This window comes from Lipotes vexillifer, unplaced genomic scaffold (genome assembly GCF_000442215.2).
Source record: "Lipotes vexillifer unplaced genomic scaffold, Lipotes_vexillifer_v1.1 scaffold298, whole genome shotgun sequence".
NCBI lineage: Eukaryota > Metazoa > Chordata > Mammalia > Artiodactyla > Lipotidae > Lipotes > Lipotes vexillifer.
The window spans coordinates 2317717-2332302 of record NW_006793272.1 but is presented as its reverse complement, the minus strand read 5'-3'; the positions used below and the strand labels follow the sequence as shown (position 1 = coordinate 2332302).

At 40.9% G+C, this 14586-nt stretch overlaps 1 protein-coding gene across 1 annotated transcript; it reads right to left on the bottom strand.

The window, feature by feature from the left end:
* Window positions 1-8078: 8078 nt before the first annotated feature.
* Window positions 8079-13187, bottom strand: RTL4 (retrotransposon Gag like 4). The gene is made up of 3 exons (XM_007466314.1): window positions 13144-13187; window positions 9516-9692; window positions 8079-8697 (listed from the first exon to the last, which is right to left on the bottom strand). The coding sequence occupies exons 1-3, from the start codon at window positions 13185-13187 to the stop codon at window positions 8079-8081; spliced, it is 840 nt and encodes a 279-aa protein (XP_007466376.1).
* Between the last annotated feature and the right edge of the window lie 1399 nt (window positions 13188-14586).

Below are 14586 nucleotides of genomic sequence, written 5' to 3'. Positions count from 1 at the left end.
CAAAAAAAAAAAAAAAAAATATATATATATATATATATATATATATATATATATATATATATATATATATATATATATATCATCAGGACTTGGTTTCTTCCTCTCTATCCCTAAATTCTATTTCCCCAGGAAGTCTCCACTCTTAAATTGGCTCTCCTATCTTTGTCAAAAGGGCTGTCAGCAATCATCTTATTTCAGTGGGGGAAAAAAAATGACAGTACTTTTTTAACATTTCCAAGAAAGGCCATAAAATTCACTCTTATTAGATAAGTTTAGGATGCAAGCCCACACCTGGAACAGTCACAGTGGCCAGGTAAATGCCGTGGGATCACTGCTTTAGACCTAGGTCTCATGCTTGGAGGTTGAATGTCACTCAGGAAGGTAGACCAAAGTGGGAAAGAAGTTGGATCTCTATATGAAAATTAGGGACCACTGCCAAAAGTATAATGCTTGGGCTTCCCTGGTGGCGCAGTGGTTGAGAATCTGCCTGCCGATGCAGGGGATACGGGTTCGTGCCCCAGTCCGGGAAGATCCCACATGCCACGGAGCGGCTGGGCCCGTGAGCCATGGCCGCTGAGACTGGGCGTCGGGAGCCTGTGCTCCGCAACGGGAGAGGACACAACAGTGAGAGGCCACAACAGTGAGAGGCCCGGGTACCGCAAAAAAAAAAAAAAAAAAAAAAGTATAATGCTTACTGGGGAGGCAAACAGCAAATGTCCCCTACAACCACACCTGGACAATCTATTAGGGTTGTTTGATGCAGAAAGCATGCATTCAATAAAGAACCACCAGTGAAATTTATATGGACTACCAAAACATCCTATTCAAGCCTCTACAAAAATCCCATTGTTTCATCATATGGATGAGACTAATTTAGAGGCAAGAAACAAAAAATAGGGATAAATGGGCCATTTGAAAGGAGAAATATAAACAATGAGATGTCCATGGGCTGGTCTGATTTAATACTTTAATATGTTTTAGATCCAGGGTCAGGAAACTTTTTCTGTAAAGGAACAGATAGTTAATGTTTTTGGCTTTGTAGCCCATGCATGTCTTAGCATTGAAGCACCCAAAAACATGTAAATGAATGGGTATGACTGAGTTCCAATAAAAGTTTATTTTTATAAACAGGCAGTAGGTTGGATTTGGCCCACAGGTGGTAGTTTGTTGAATCTGGTTGTAGATGGATAGTAATGTACTATGTAGGAGTATGGACTCTTGCTGTTATAAGTATCTAGATTTGAGTCTTGCTGTTTACTTACTAGCTCTATGCATAATTTCCTTCACTACTCTAAGCCTCAATTTCCTCACCTGCCTAATAGGGATAATAATAACAGATGTCTAAGAGTGTTGTTTTAAGAATTAAAAGAAAATACACATAAAGCACAATGCCTGGCATGTAGTAAGTGGTCAGTACATGGTAGCTATTATTATTATTATTAAAGCTAATGGGGAAAAAGTATAAGAAAAACTTATGAAACGGAAGAAAGATGAGCTTCAGTGTTAAGGATATCTATTTATTAAAACATTCCAAATACATTTTTAGGGTAGTGGAATTTGTGTCATCAATTACATCTCAGGAAAGAGAATAGTAGGCTTCAGGGAAAGGTCTACAATGACTCTTTCCTCAAGATGCTGATGAAACCCAGAAAGGCCAAAAAATTACTGGATATTATTTTTAAAAGCTTTAGTAACAAAAGAGAAAGCATTATCTTGTTCAAATTTATTTTGTGTCCACACCTGGAATTCTAGGTAAGTTTGGAATAATTATTTTCGCTAAAGACAGAGTAGGGATGGAGAAGATTTGGAAAGGGTGTGCTGAAGAGATTACTGGCCTATATGTGTGAGGGCCCACATAAAAGATTAAGACTTTTCAGTCTGGGACATCAATCTGGGAAGGACAGGTAGGATAGTGGTTGAGTCCTTACATAAATTACTTAAACCTTATGAGTTTACTTGTTTTCACCTGTAAAATGCAAATACTAATAGTGTTACTGTGAGGATTATGCCCATGAATGGGAGAGCGTTGTGCTCGGCACGCAGTAAGCACTCAGTGACTATTATTATTTGAAGCCTCTAAAATCATGTGTGAAGTGATCAGCATCAAGACAGACTCTTTCATATCCTGGAACAATTGAATGCGGAGGGGAATGTCTTTAAATTATACATAGATGAAGCTAATGCAAGTAAGGGGAAGTCTGATGTAAATGGCAGATAGTAAGCCAATGGTATCCATTGCCCCCGTGAAGCATTACAGACTGAAAATATATTTAATAAAGGATACATGCATGGTAGACTCATCATGGGTAACTAAGGGAACATGATGTTTGATAGTTGTTGCTAACCTTATGGTTAATGTAAAAAAGAACATGGCTATCTTCCTACAAATGCTCCTTAGAGACAGATTGTTGAACTGGAAATTCCCTGAGGTTGATACAGTGGTGGCAGATATCAAATTTAAATGACCAACTAACTGTTGTCAAACTAAATCAAATTCTTGTTTTAATCTTGATATTCCTATGACAGTGGCAAGTAACAACCATCAGGAGCCTTCGAAGTCCCTGTTGTCTCTTGGCATTGTGAAAACACTATAAACATCATTGAGCTATTATTCAAAAAGACCCAATAGCTTTGAATGAAGAGCTACAGAAATATGAGGGCTTTGTGATAGCCAGAAACTTTTGTTAGAATCCTGACTCAACAAGCAAGAGCCTACCCAGTCAGATAAAGCAGACGCAGTACATGTTTAGTTTTGTCAAGGAATTTTCTACAACTATTAGAAGCACAAATGAAATCTCAAAGTCCTAGAAGGCACTGATTTGCTATGTGCTTCTTTTATAGACTGTTGTCCAGAACATGTATTTTAACCAGTGGCTATGTGAATACCAGTTACTAGAGTGGCCTTTCTCTACTGAGTGGTCTTGGGAGGTGTAATAGGGTCCAGTTAGGCTGGTCAGGAGGGGTGTGACTTAGAGTGTTTTCCTCTTCTATCAGAGATCAGCTCTGGCATTAGCAAGATACTGGTTTCAAACCCTAGCCCTGCCATTTACTTAGTGTGTGAATTTAGGGCAGAGAAGTTAACTGCTCTGAACTTTCATTTCATCCTCTTTAAATTGAATTCATAACACCTGTCCCATAAAGGCGTGGTAAGCATTAAATGTCAGAAATGGATATTCTATCAATATATTTTAGTAGTGTGAAATTAAATGAGTATCATTAACAAAGCATATATAACCCAGCAATCCCACTACTGGATATATACCCTGAGAAAACCATAATTCAAAAAGAGTCATGTACCACAATGTTCGTTGCAGCACTATTTACAATAGCCAGGACATAGAAGCAACCTAAGTGTCCATTGATAGATGAATGGATAAAGAAGATGTGGCACAGATATACAATGGAATATTACTCAGCCATAAAATGAAACAAAATTGAGTTATTTGTAGTAAGGTGGATGGACCTGGAGTCTGTCATACAGAGTGAAGTAAGTCAGAAAGAGAATAAACAAATACCATATGCTAACACATATATACGGAATCAAAATAAAAAAATGGTTCTGAAGAACCTAGTGGCAGGACAGGAATAAAGACGCAGATGTAGAGAATGGACTTGAGGACATGGGGAGGGGGAAGGGTAAGCTGAGACAAAGTGAGAGAGTGGCAAATGTAAAACAGGTAGCTAGTGGGAAGCAGCTGCATAGCAGAGGGAGACCAGCTTGGTGCTTTGTGACCACCTAGAGAGGTGGGATAGGGTGGGTGGAGGGAGATGCAAGAGGGAGGGGATATGGGGCTATATGTATACATATAGCTGATTCACTTTGTTATACAGCAGCGACTAATACAACAATGTAAAGCAATTATACTCCAATAAAGATGTTTAAAAAAACCAAAGCACTGAGCACAGTGCCTGGCATAAACCAACTATTAGTTCCCTTTCTCTAGACGCACACAAAGCCAGATTTTATGTCCAAAGGGATGAGTCTTCTATGCATAGGGAAAACTGAAATTCTACAGGGTTCTCCATGTAAAAGTAAATGGAGTGGGTGGAATACAGTCACAATTGGCTTATCACTGAGCTGGATGGATAAGAGTACCAGTGCCATGTAAGGTATGCACTAGAAGTCAATAAGCAGGAAGCAGGTTCAAATAGACTGCAGAATCAAAGCCAATACCAGGAAGTAATACCAATAATTTAGTGCATGAATGCTCAAAGTTATAGTGGAAATCAATGACTGGAAAGTGTGGTTCAAATACCAAGATAGTTCTACTGATTCTACTAAATGGTGTAACTCACTTCCAGGACTTTTGTTTGTAAAGTGTGGGCAGTGACTCTTGCATGAAGGTGACACTGAAGATTCATGACACTATATTCCCTTGAATGTTTTTCCATTTTCCTGGCCAAGTGAGACCTGAAGCTTCATAGGGAGGCAATAAAGCATGGCCACCAGTGTATCAATAAAAGCCTTTATAGATGTAACACAAGCTTCCAGAGCTCTCCCAAGGGCATGAGGTTTTACATTTTGCCCAGAGGCTGGTATATCTTAAATTTTCTGTTTTGTTTCAGAGATGACTATTATCATAGGCAAGATGGTGCTGGGTGGAGAAGATCTTCCAGAGTCCAAAGAAAAGGTGATATTTGTTTTAACCATCATGGATAGAAGTGAAGGCTCTATGGGTCTGATTGAATAATGAGAGTCACATGGGTCCCATGTGCTGCCATCTGGACAGAATGGAGGTAGTGAGAATTAGGTCAATCATACACTCTTCTCTCTCTAAAGGTGCTTGTCAGGGGCTCATGTCTACAGTCCTGTGTTATGTCTTCATCCACGGCAGTATATTCTGATGGTTAGACTGAAATATGTGGTACTGTAAGAAGCAATTACTTATGCCAGGTACCATGGTGCTGGGTGTGAGTAGAAGTAAACATAGGAAGTGCAAACCATAGGTATTTAGGAATGTTATTATAGCTGCAGACAAATGAGAGAGATAAAGAGGGATACTGACTGACTGTTGAGGCAAGGCTCCCAGGGAGGACAGTCTTCAGCGGATTCACTATGGTTCACACTGTGATGCTGACTTTGCATGGTGAGAATCTTATTTTGTTTCCAGTGTGCTCAGAGGTGATTAGGGTCTGGAGAACGGATGCTATTAAAACCACAAAATTGATGTATAAGCCAAACACAAATTTATTCACTTATAATGAGAATTAACTGACAAGTAGGCTAGAACACTTCATGTCAGCTGGTTAGCAAATTTTCTTCCCATAACAAAGTTTATATGGGAGAGTAATTAAAATCAGGTTATTTCTTAGAGCATGGAGTCAGAGCAAGGGGAGTTAGGTGACAATCTTAATGGCTAATAACACAAATTGGGATGGCCTGGTGCCTCTACCCCATTGTAGGTGGACCCTGGCGGGGTCTGCTGATCAAAATCCCCTCTCTGACTCTAGAGAGATTACTGATGCCTTACGGCTCTTTAATTGCCCCCTTTTCTAGATTCCATGCAAATCATTCTTTTTTAAAAATTCGTTCTTCAGACTTGTAAAATGATTAAATTCCCTCTTGCTTGGTGGCATCAATCATGTAGCAGATCTGCCTCCCTAAAACTACAACCTTGGTTGTACCTGGGGGTTCCCCAAGGCTTTGCAACTGCAGACTACATCTTTGAGTAGGGTACATCTCATTTGTTCTCTGTAGATTTTAATTAGTTTCACTTTCAGAGAAATTCACTTAGGTATAAGTTCTGAGGACTCATCCATGTAACTCTCTTTATGCTAAGTAATTAATTCATTCCAATTGAAGTGGATGGTATCACTATAACAATATTTTAAAGTGGTAAACAAAATGCTTGCTAGCTAGTAGGCAGTAAAGCATTATCCCAGCATCCTATTCATATGGTCAGCCTGGCTGTTGGATTGTATCACATAGAGCACAAGAGGTCCTTGATTTGGAATTTCTCAACAAGGAGCTTCTAGAAGTAGGAGGTGAACTGAACTTCATAGCCCAGGATTAATTATCTGTTCTGAGAGGCTATGGAATCTGAAGATTTCTTGGGGAAGAAGGTAATGTTGCTGCAGAGGGAAAGTCCTCTGCAGAAAATAAAGTGACATATCTTTATATGTAAAAAGTTCATATGCATAAGGAGTACACAATGATAAATTGTGGCCCTAAGATAAAGAAAGATTGGTGATTAAGCCAACTGAATGCTCCTGTCAACATTCCAGGACGATATTGGTGTTGGTAAGGAAAGTGACTGGAGGCCATTGGGTTAGTCCTTTATTATAGAATTGGTGGTACTAGATCAGGATACCTGCAGGTAATACCAGAGTCACTTAAAGTTCAAATAGAGATCCGTTAGAGGATCTCATACAATCCCAGTACACTAGTGGGAGTTTCTTACCACAATTGAAATATGTGCATTCAGGTCTCCTAGTTGTCAGAACATATGGAGTAAGGTGGATGTATAGCAAGCTGTTAATAAAGGAGACTCCTCGCGAATACAAATAAGAATTAGCACAGTGGTTAGTGAGGCACTGATGGGTGAAAAGATCTGTTTGTTAGTGCTATAGGATAAGAATAATAAGGTCCTAGCTGAGTTTAGGTATTGTCAAAGCATAATTCTCCAGGCCAAACTACAGTGGTGCTTCGTGTTCTGAGAGGCCTTGATGGCTGCTAGGAAATATGGAATTACTGATTTTACTTCAGGAAATCCATTATGGGGACATACATCAGCCCTAAGAAGCAGGTAACAAAGAGCAGGTAATTACCAGAAAACACCAATTATCACTGCATATCCTTAACATTTTAGGGATTTTTACCTTTTCAGCATAGCACTACTTTTGCTCAGAAGCATTAGGAATCCATTCACAGAGTTAATGTATGCCAAAAGTACAACACAAGCAATCATACCCCCATTTTGTGAGTTTTATGTACAGATGTGTTGATGTATATGCCCCAGGATTTGAAATGTGAGATGGTTCAGAAAATTGTCTGCCATTAATTGCTCTTCAAGATCCTCAACTAGATGAAGGTCCCCAGAGGTGGTCCATAAGGGTAGAGCTTAGCATCAATGAGCAGTGATCCTAGATGGTGACCACACTGAGGCCTCTAGAGTCAGAAACTACTGAAGGGCCTGGTCCTCAGTCTTCAGTGGAGATTTAGTTAGCCAGGTTCCCTGTCTAAGGCAGCAGGGACATGCTTCAGACACAGTAATTATGATGGGACACATTCCCCAACTCTCACTAAATACTTGTTAGAGGTCATTATCCTAGAGCATTTTGACTTGGCCATAAGGCATGCTGGAACCTGAAGTAGGTTGTTGGAGAAAAGGGGAGTAAGCTAGGGCTTGGCTAAAAACATATACCTGCCTGAAGGGCTAACTCTCAAAGAAGTGGACCCAAAGTTCCAAGCAGACTGCTCAAAGGGCCATACCATCTAGTTTGTCAATAGCCAAGAGATTACTTTTGAGCAAGCAGCAGTCTTTAAATAGTAGCAAAATATATAGCTGTATGAAAAGGTGGCATAGCTGTGTTTCCATGAAGGTTGGTTTGTGTTAAGCTGGACTCTAGTCAATAGGTGGAGCAGGATTCAGCCTCTAGTAGGAAAATGTTGGTAGGATATGAAAATGCAACTGGGACTTCAGCCAAGAGTCCTAAACCAACAGGGGACTAGGATACAGACCAATGAGAGTAAGGGTGAAGGCCTTGGGCCAACAAACTCAACCCAGGTATCTATCACCTATTGGTGGGGATGGAGTTCCCGATGTATTGCCAGGGTGGTTTCCATTGGGTCAGACTGGGCAGAGTTTTTCCTGCAGGCTTTCAGTACACTTGGGAAATTAGTCCCAACTGTAGAAAGTGCCTGGGAATTGTTTTCATCATTGCTTTATCAAGTTTGGTGATGGGTCACCAAATGAACAAGATCTGGTTGTTTAAATTCTCAGAAGTCTAGGAGTTCATGACTGTAAAGTGGTATCCCAGTTCCCCAACTGTATTTTAAATGTTAATGCAGGATATAAATCAATGAGGCTGGAGGTGAGAGGGGTATAAGTTTACAATGTGACCTGCCTGGGCTCCTCTTACTGGTGAGCTGGGTTATTTATCCTTGCTGGGGCTCGAGAACGTTTGGCAAGGCAATCTCTTGTGAAGTGACCAGCCTGGCTGCAGTAGAGGCATGACTGAGTTTCTTGCTGTCGGGCTCGTTTGGCTGGAGTGAGAGGCAGCTGGCTTCCTCGAAGCTGTATAGGGTCTTCCTTGGGTGGTGGACCTGTCGGGTTGGAGAGGGCTTGGTGATGGATCAGGGAAGCCAACACTGGGATCTGGGCCTCTGGCTGCAGGAGCTCTGGCCTGTCACTACGTTGCTTATCCAACTGAATACACTGAGTGATAAGGTCTGGGAGATTGTCCATCAGATCTGTGCCACTTACTTCAGCCTGAATGGAGTCAGCTAGTTCCTCTTGGAAGTGATCACTCTGATTGCTTTCATTATATCTCAGATTTTGAGCAAGGAGCTGGAAAGTAGTGGCATCCTGCTGAGAGAAGTCGTCCCTTTTGTCAACCTTAGCATTCACCAAGGGGTTCATTTCCTGTCTTGTGGGCTCACCAAATGACTGCTGTAACTCAAGAACAAAGTTCTCATATTGCTTCAACAGAGCACTCTGGTAGGTGGTGATTCTGTGTAATTCTCTACTGTATCTTCTGGAATCAAGTGAGACTAAGCAGAATTGAGTACCAATATTGGATACCAATGAGCAGACAGTGGTTTTGCTCTGTGATCAGACAGACGGTGTCATGAGCAAGTAGCCAAATCTGTTAACTATGAAGAAGTCACAAGGGTATGTTGAGAGCTGAGAAATGCCAAAAACTGTTGTCCACTACTCAGTGTTGCCTCTTCTTCATGGAGAATGCCAATATTCTGCACATTCAGAAGAAATAAATTACCTTAGGACACATAGAAGATTTGGAATTAAGAAGATAAATACAAAAGTTACAGTAGATTTCTCTCCCCACTCCCCTTCTTGGTAATATGGAGGCAATTTGCCCTCAGACTAAGCCTTTGATTCTAAAGTATCTTTCTTTATCAGAGAATCAAAGAATTTTGCAATCCAAAGTGATCGTAGGAATCATCCAGGCCAAATTTGTAATTTCACAGATGAGAAAACAGAGACCTAGAGAAGTAAAAACGTTTGCCCAAGGTCATACAACTAGTTAATATCAGAGCTGGCCTGTTCATCAGAACTGCTGTCCAAAACAGCACTTCCTCCAGGACTACAAATGTGCTCATTTGCTTACACTACTTGGGCATAATGATGGTTCTTGCCCTTTGCTACTCCAAACGATCAGGGAATCAGCAGTTTTGGCATCACCAGGGAGTTTGTTGGAAATGCAGTAGGTCCCACCCCAGACCTACTGAATCAGTGTTCCATTTTAACAAGATTCTCCAGGTGATTCGAATGTGCGTTGAAGTTTGAGAAGTGCTGCTCTAGAGAGCACTTGGCCAGAATTGGAATACTCACTGGTTGGACTTGACCCTCAGTGCTCCAATCATAGCCTGCAGTGCTGTGAGGATCCGATTGCTGTGGTGGTAGTTAATCCATTTTTTCTGGCTTTCTAGTCTGTGTCTGAGGTCACATTTAGTTGCCATGGACATGATTAAGACATGACAGGCAAGATGAAGAGGTGAGATTGAGAACCTAGCAAAGAAGAACAGAATATTCTTAAATTATAAAGATCAAAATGTTCAGCAGTCTTCCCTGCATTGATAACAAGAATATAGCAACCAGTAAAAGTTTAAAACAAACCCCAAATATACTGTATGTTGGTTGAACTATTCTGCTATGTAATTCCTCTCACTGTCCTTTCCTTGTGTAGTATTTAAATGTATTTAAATCAGCCATCAGTGGGCAAAAAAAAAATATGTATCACTGAAAGCAAGATTTGATTCCTTAGGTTTTATTTGATGACACCTCCTCTCAAAACCTATGGAAGAAATTATTGGAAGAATGAAATAGTGTAAGATGGGGGGCCAGAAACTTGCCCAAACACTATCAGTTGGATGATTTGAAGAACTCATTTGCTTCTCAATTTCTTTTTATCTAATGAGGATGACTATCTGGTCTACCTCAAAGGGCTGCTGTATCAATGAGACAATAGATAGGCGCTCTGAGTAGCAACAAAAAATGAGAGATTTGCTTCCAAGATTGTTCCATTGCAGCTGAACAATGCCAGTGGTGAGGCTCTACCCTCAGTGCATAACGCCAGAGTAGAAAGATACTGTCATACCTCCTTTCATTCTTCCTTTCCATACCTCACCCATCTAGTCTACTATTTACCTTTCAGACATCTTTCACTTTACAGGTGCCCATCCATGAGTTTATTCCTGTCAACCCAGCTAGGTGCCAACTGATAGCTAATATATTAATTAATTATTGAGTGTTAATGATTGGTCTTTCTCAGGGCATTCATTTTTGTTTCCTCAAACTTTAATGTGTATAAAAATCCACTTGGTCCCAATCTCTAGCAATTCTGATTCAGTAAGTCTGGAGTGGATGCCAGAAACCTGTACAGGTTGGCTGGCACATTTCTGATGATGGTGGTCCTTGTGAGAAAAGCCATCCATATAAATATCATGCAATAAAGCCATATTAGTAGCATCTCAGAGAAGTAGGGATGGGGAGGAGACATATTTGGGGATAGGAGGTTGACCCTCAAATGAGGTAGAATAGGTGGTAGCCTATTCTACCTCCATATAAAGCCACATATTGCCCACACTGTTCTTAACAACTGCTCATCTCTCCCAGGTAGTAGAGAGCAAGAGTTCAGCATGTAGGTTCTAGAGTCAGACTGACCTGGGTCCAAACCCTGGCTTGGCCAAAAGTTGTGTGACTCTGGACAAGTTATTTAACTTCTGTGAGAATCAGTTCCAAACTTTAAAATGGAGATGATATTAATACGTGCCTCTTGGTGTCATGAAGATTAAATGATATGAAAAGAGATTAGCACAGCTTCATGCAGATGGCAAATGCTCCATAAATGTTAGCTATCATTATTCTAGGTCCACAGTCTGTGTTTTAGAATTTAAATTATTTTCAGATTTTAGAAAAGTAACATAGAGTATGTACTGTTTATTACATAACACTCCCAGTAATGTCTGGGAAAACATCCCATAATTAAGCCATTAACATTTCTACAGGAAAAAAAATGTCTGAATATTCATACTAAAAGAGATAAAGACTAAGTTCATGTCAGTTCAGGTCAGGTTTTTCTGCCAAATAAGTGTTGGCACCAAATTAAAAAAAAAAAAAAAAAAAAGCTCTGTTGTACAGAGTTTTTTGATTTCAGAATTGAAGCTAAGGGTTTGTGGACCTCTACCAAACTCTTTTTTCTGGGGTGCAATTATAACTTCCTTCTCTTTCCCTGCTTTCTTTCCCTGCTTTCTGCCCTTTGACTCCACTCTTAGAAGTTCCAGAATATCTGTAGTGGTCTCCAGTTTCTTTACAGAATTATGTATTCAAAGTGGCAGATCATTTAATTTTTCTAATTATGTAGCACTGGTGAAACACTTGCTAAAATTATAAGCATTAGCCCAAATGCAAATCATACAATGGCACTGTTGTCAATGGCAGTTGCTTAATCCCTCAAAGAAAATCTACCTTGCCTTATCATTTTGGAAATTGCTCTCCTTTTAGAGGTCAATGGCCTTCTATTGGATTGTTCCAGCAGATCCTGGGGGAAGAGCTGACAGTCTGGAGGAGTTCCAGACCACAGTCTTTCGGAGACAAAGTAGAGACAGAGCTCATAACTCAAATGCACAGGCTTGAGGGATCAGACTAGTGAGCTTGGACCAGGTCTGACAGAAAACTGCATATGCTTAAGCTTTTCCTTAATCAGTAATGTGCTTCAACTACAAAAACAACACAAAAATAGGTTTAGTAAACTATTGCAGGTCACTTTGATGTTTGTGTTCAGTTTGAACCAAAGCCATAGTTAAGAGTTTCCCCAGATATAAAACTACTCCACTCTGGAGTCCCCTAAGACCCCATCTGGAGAAGGGCCTGTAGTATCCTGCTGCTTGTAAGGGAGCTTTGTGACCTTACACTGCTTTATTTTCAAGCTGTTCTACATAACTCATTGGAGAAGATTGAACTAGGGTCATGCAACTACCCAATGCAGTTGCATTCTTACTCTTGCTCTCCAGATCTTCTAAGGAATGCTGTGGTCATAGGAGCTAAGCTGATAGATAAATAACCCTGATAAGGTGACCACAGGGGCATACTGTTTGAACTTGTCTGAAGACTTGGCTGTGACCCCAGCTCTGCCACTATCTATACTGACAACCTTGGGCAAGTCACTTCCTCTCTCTGGGTCAGTTTCTATATCTGTATAATGAAGGGATTGGGTTTCTTGAAGTTTATTAAGATAAGAAATTCTGATTCAGGAAGGTTAACAGGAGACCTAGGAATATGAATTTTTTATAGGCACCCCAAATTATTCTGTGTTAAGAAGTCTTCATATTTTATCTTGGGAATATTGGGTGACTGCCCACACAAAACTCCTGTATTTGTCAGAGGTTCTCAAATTTCAGGATACTTCAGAATCCCCTGGAATTTTAACATACAGATTTTGGGGCCTCACCCCTAGACAGTGTGATTCAGTGGGTCTGGGATGAGGCCAGATAATTTGCATTTTAATCAAGCTCTGTCAGTGATGCTGATGCAGAAGTTTCCCCAGCAACACTTTCAAAAAACTGTAGGCTGAGTAATCTCAAAAGGCCCTTTCTGCTTCGGCACTATCTACGTTTTTGAAAGTAGAAAATATTTGACTCCAAAAGTGGCCCCTGAAGTGTGTGATATGTAGATTGCTTCCTTCCTAGACTCTGCTTGAGGCTGCATGGTCACCTCTAAACAGTGGGCTAGTGCAGACCTGGCTCAGGCATGTGAGATGTAGCTGGCTCAGAGACGAGAGAGAGTAGCAATTGAGTTGACCCTGCTCTCAGGACTCTGTAGTTCCTGCTGGGAGTTATGTACTATTCTGCTCTGCTCTGCCTGTGAATGAGGTAGAAAAATCGTTCTCTTATCCCCATATCATAGACAGAGCAGCCCAGCTGGGATCAAAATGCCTATTGCTATGACTCAGACCTCATACCTTCCTTTAAGCGTCAACCTTCCTTCTGGCTCAGCTGGACCCATGGCCTAGCTGCTTATGAAGTTCAACATGTCATGAACACTATCTACAAGTATTCCCTGTCAGTCTCCCAGTTTTCCTTTCGAATGTGCACAACTCTATTAAGGAGCCATATCAGCCTTCCTGCTCCTTGGGTCTATTTAACATTCCTCCTAAGGTCATGTTTCCCAGTCTCCTCCTTCACCTACCTTCTCTCCTTTGCCTACTGTCTCTGCTGGCAACCACAACACATGTCTGAATGATTCTGCTCAGTCACCAGCCAGAATCATGAACGAAAACATCAGCCCAGCAATACATGACCCATTTACACTGTTCTTTTCTCTCAATCCAATAAAGAAAAATGCCTAGAAGGAATGGGAGAGTTTTTCTAGGAAGGCAAGGATCTGGACACTAGATGGAAGGCAAGGTGATCTGCCATTAGGTGGACATCATAGCACTAGGGTTGAACACAGAGTATTATATGGAGTCAAGGAAAAACCCCAAAGATAGAGTCTATTGCTTCTTTGCTGTACTTGCCAATTTGATTTCAGGCCCTGAGGGGTACCAACGTTATATGGGTGGTGAAATGAAGACTTCAGGGAAAGTAGCCATGTTTTGGAGGTTTGTCAACTCCTGAAGATCAAGTGTGCTGCTACTTACAGCTCAAAAGAGATGTTATAACATATGGCAGATAACCTTTGCAGCAGGATTGGGTCTAAGTCTCATTTCAGACCTGCAAATGCTGAAGACATGGCAGACCTCTGACACACTGTAAATGCGGAGATTTTCATTTGTATTTGGTAAGAATAGGAAAGAAAAGTCCTGTTTTCCTTCAGTTGTATCCAGCATTTTTGTAGGTCTTTGGTAATAACACTTGTGATTTCTTGAGTACCTAATTTATGCCAGCTTACATACTCTGATTGGTACTGGCTGCCTGGAGCTGTATGTAAGAGGATTCTGGACCTGTAACTGGCCTCACTGGTAGAATGTTGTGAAGGATTGTCAGTGTCTGCCATGGGGTCTGGAGGGATAACTGCAACATGCTGAACATGCGTTTGTTACCTCTCTTGTAGACTGTATGATCCTCGCAGTAGTCTTATGAAGTAGGTATGATTATTTGCATTTTACATATAAGGAAGCCAAGCCCCTACCTGCACTTCAGAACATGTAATCATTCCCACTCCTGCTTTTAATCTCTTTCTCCCCTCACCTAAAAGCCCTCTTCTTCCTATGCTCAGCTTAAGTTCAGCCTCCTCGATGCAGCCTCCTCTGACTACTCAGACCCTTACTAACTTCTCCATTCCCTGAACTGTGTGGAAGGACACATGATTTTATGTTCCCTCCTGGAGGAAGCCTCTTTCCTTTAAACTCCCACAATACCTTGCACAGGGCTGGTTCCATGGGCCTTATGTAAATCTGTGTTGA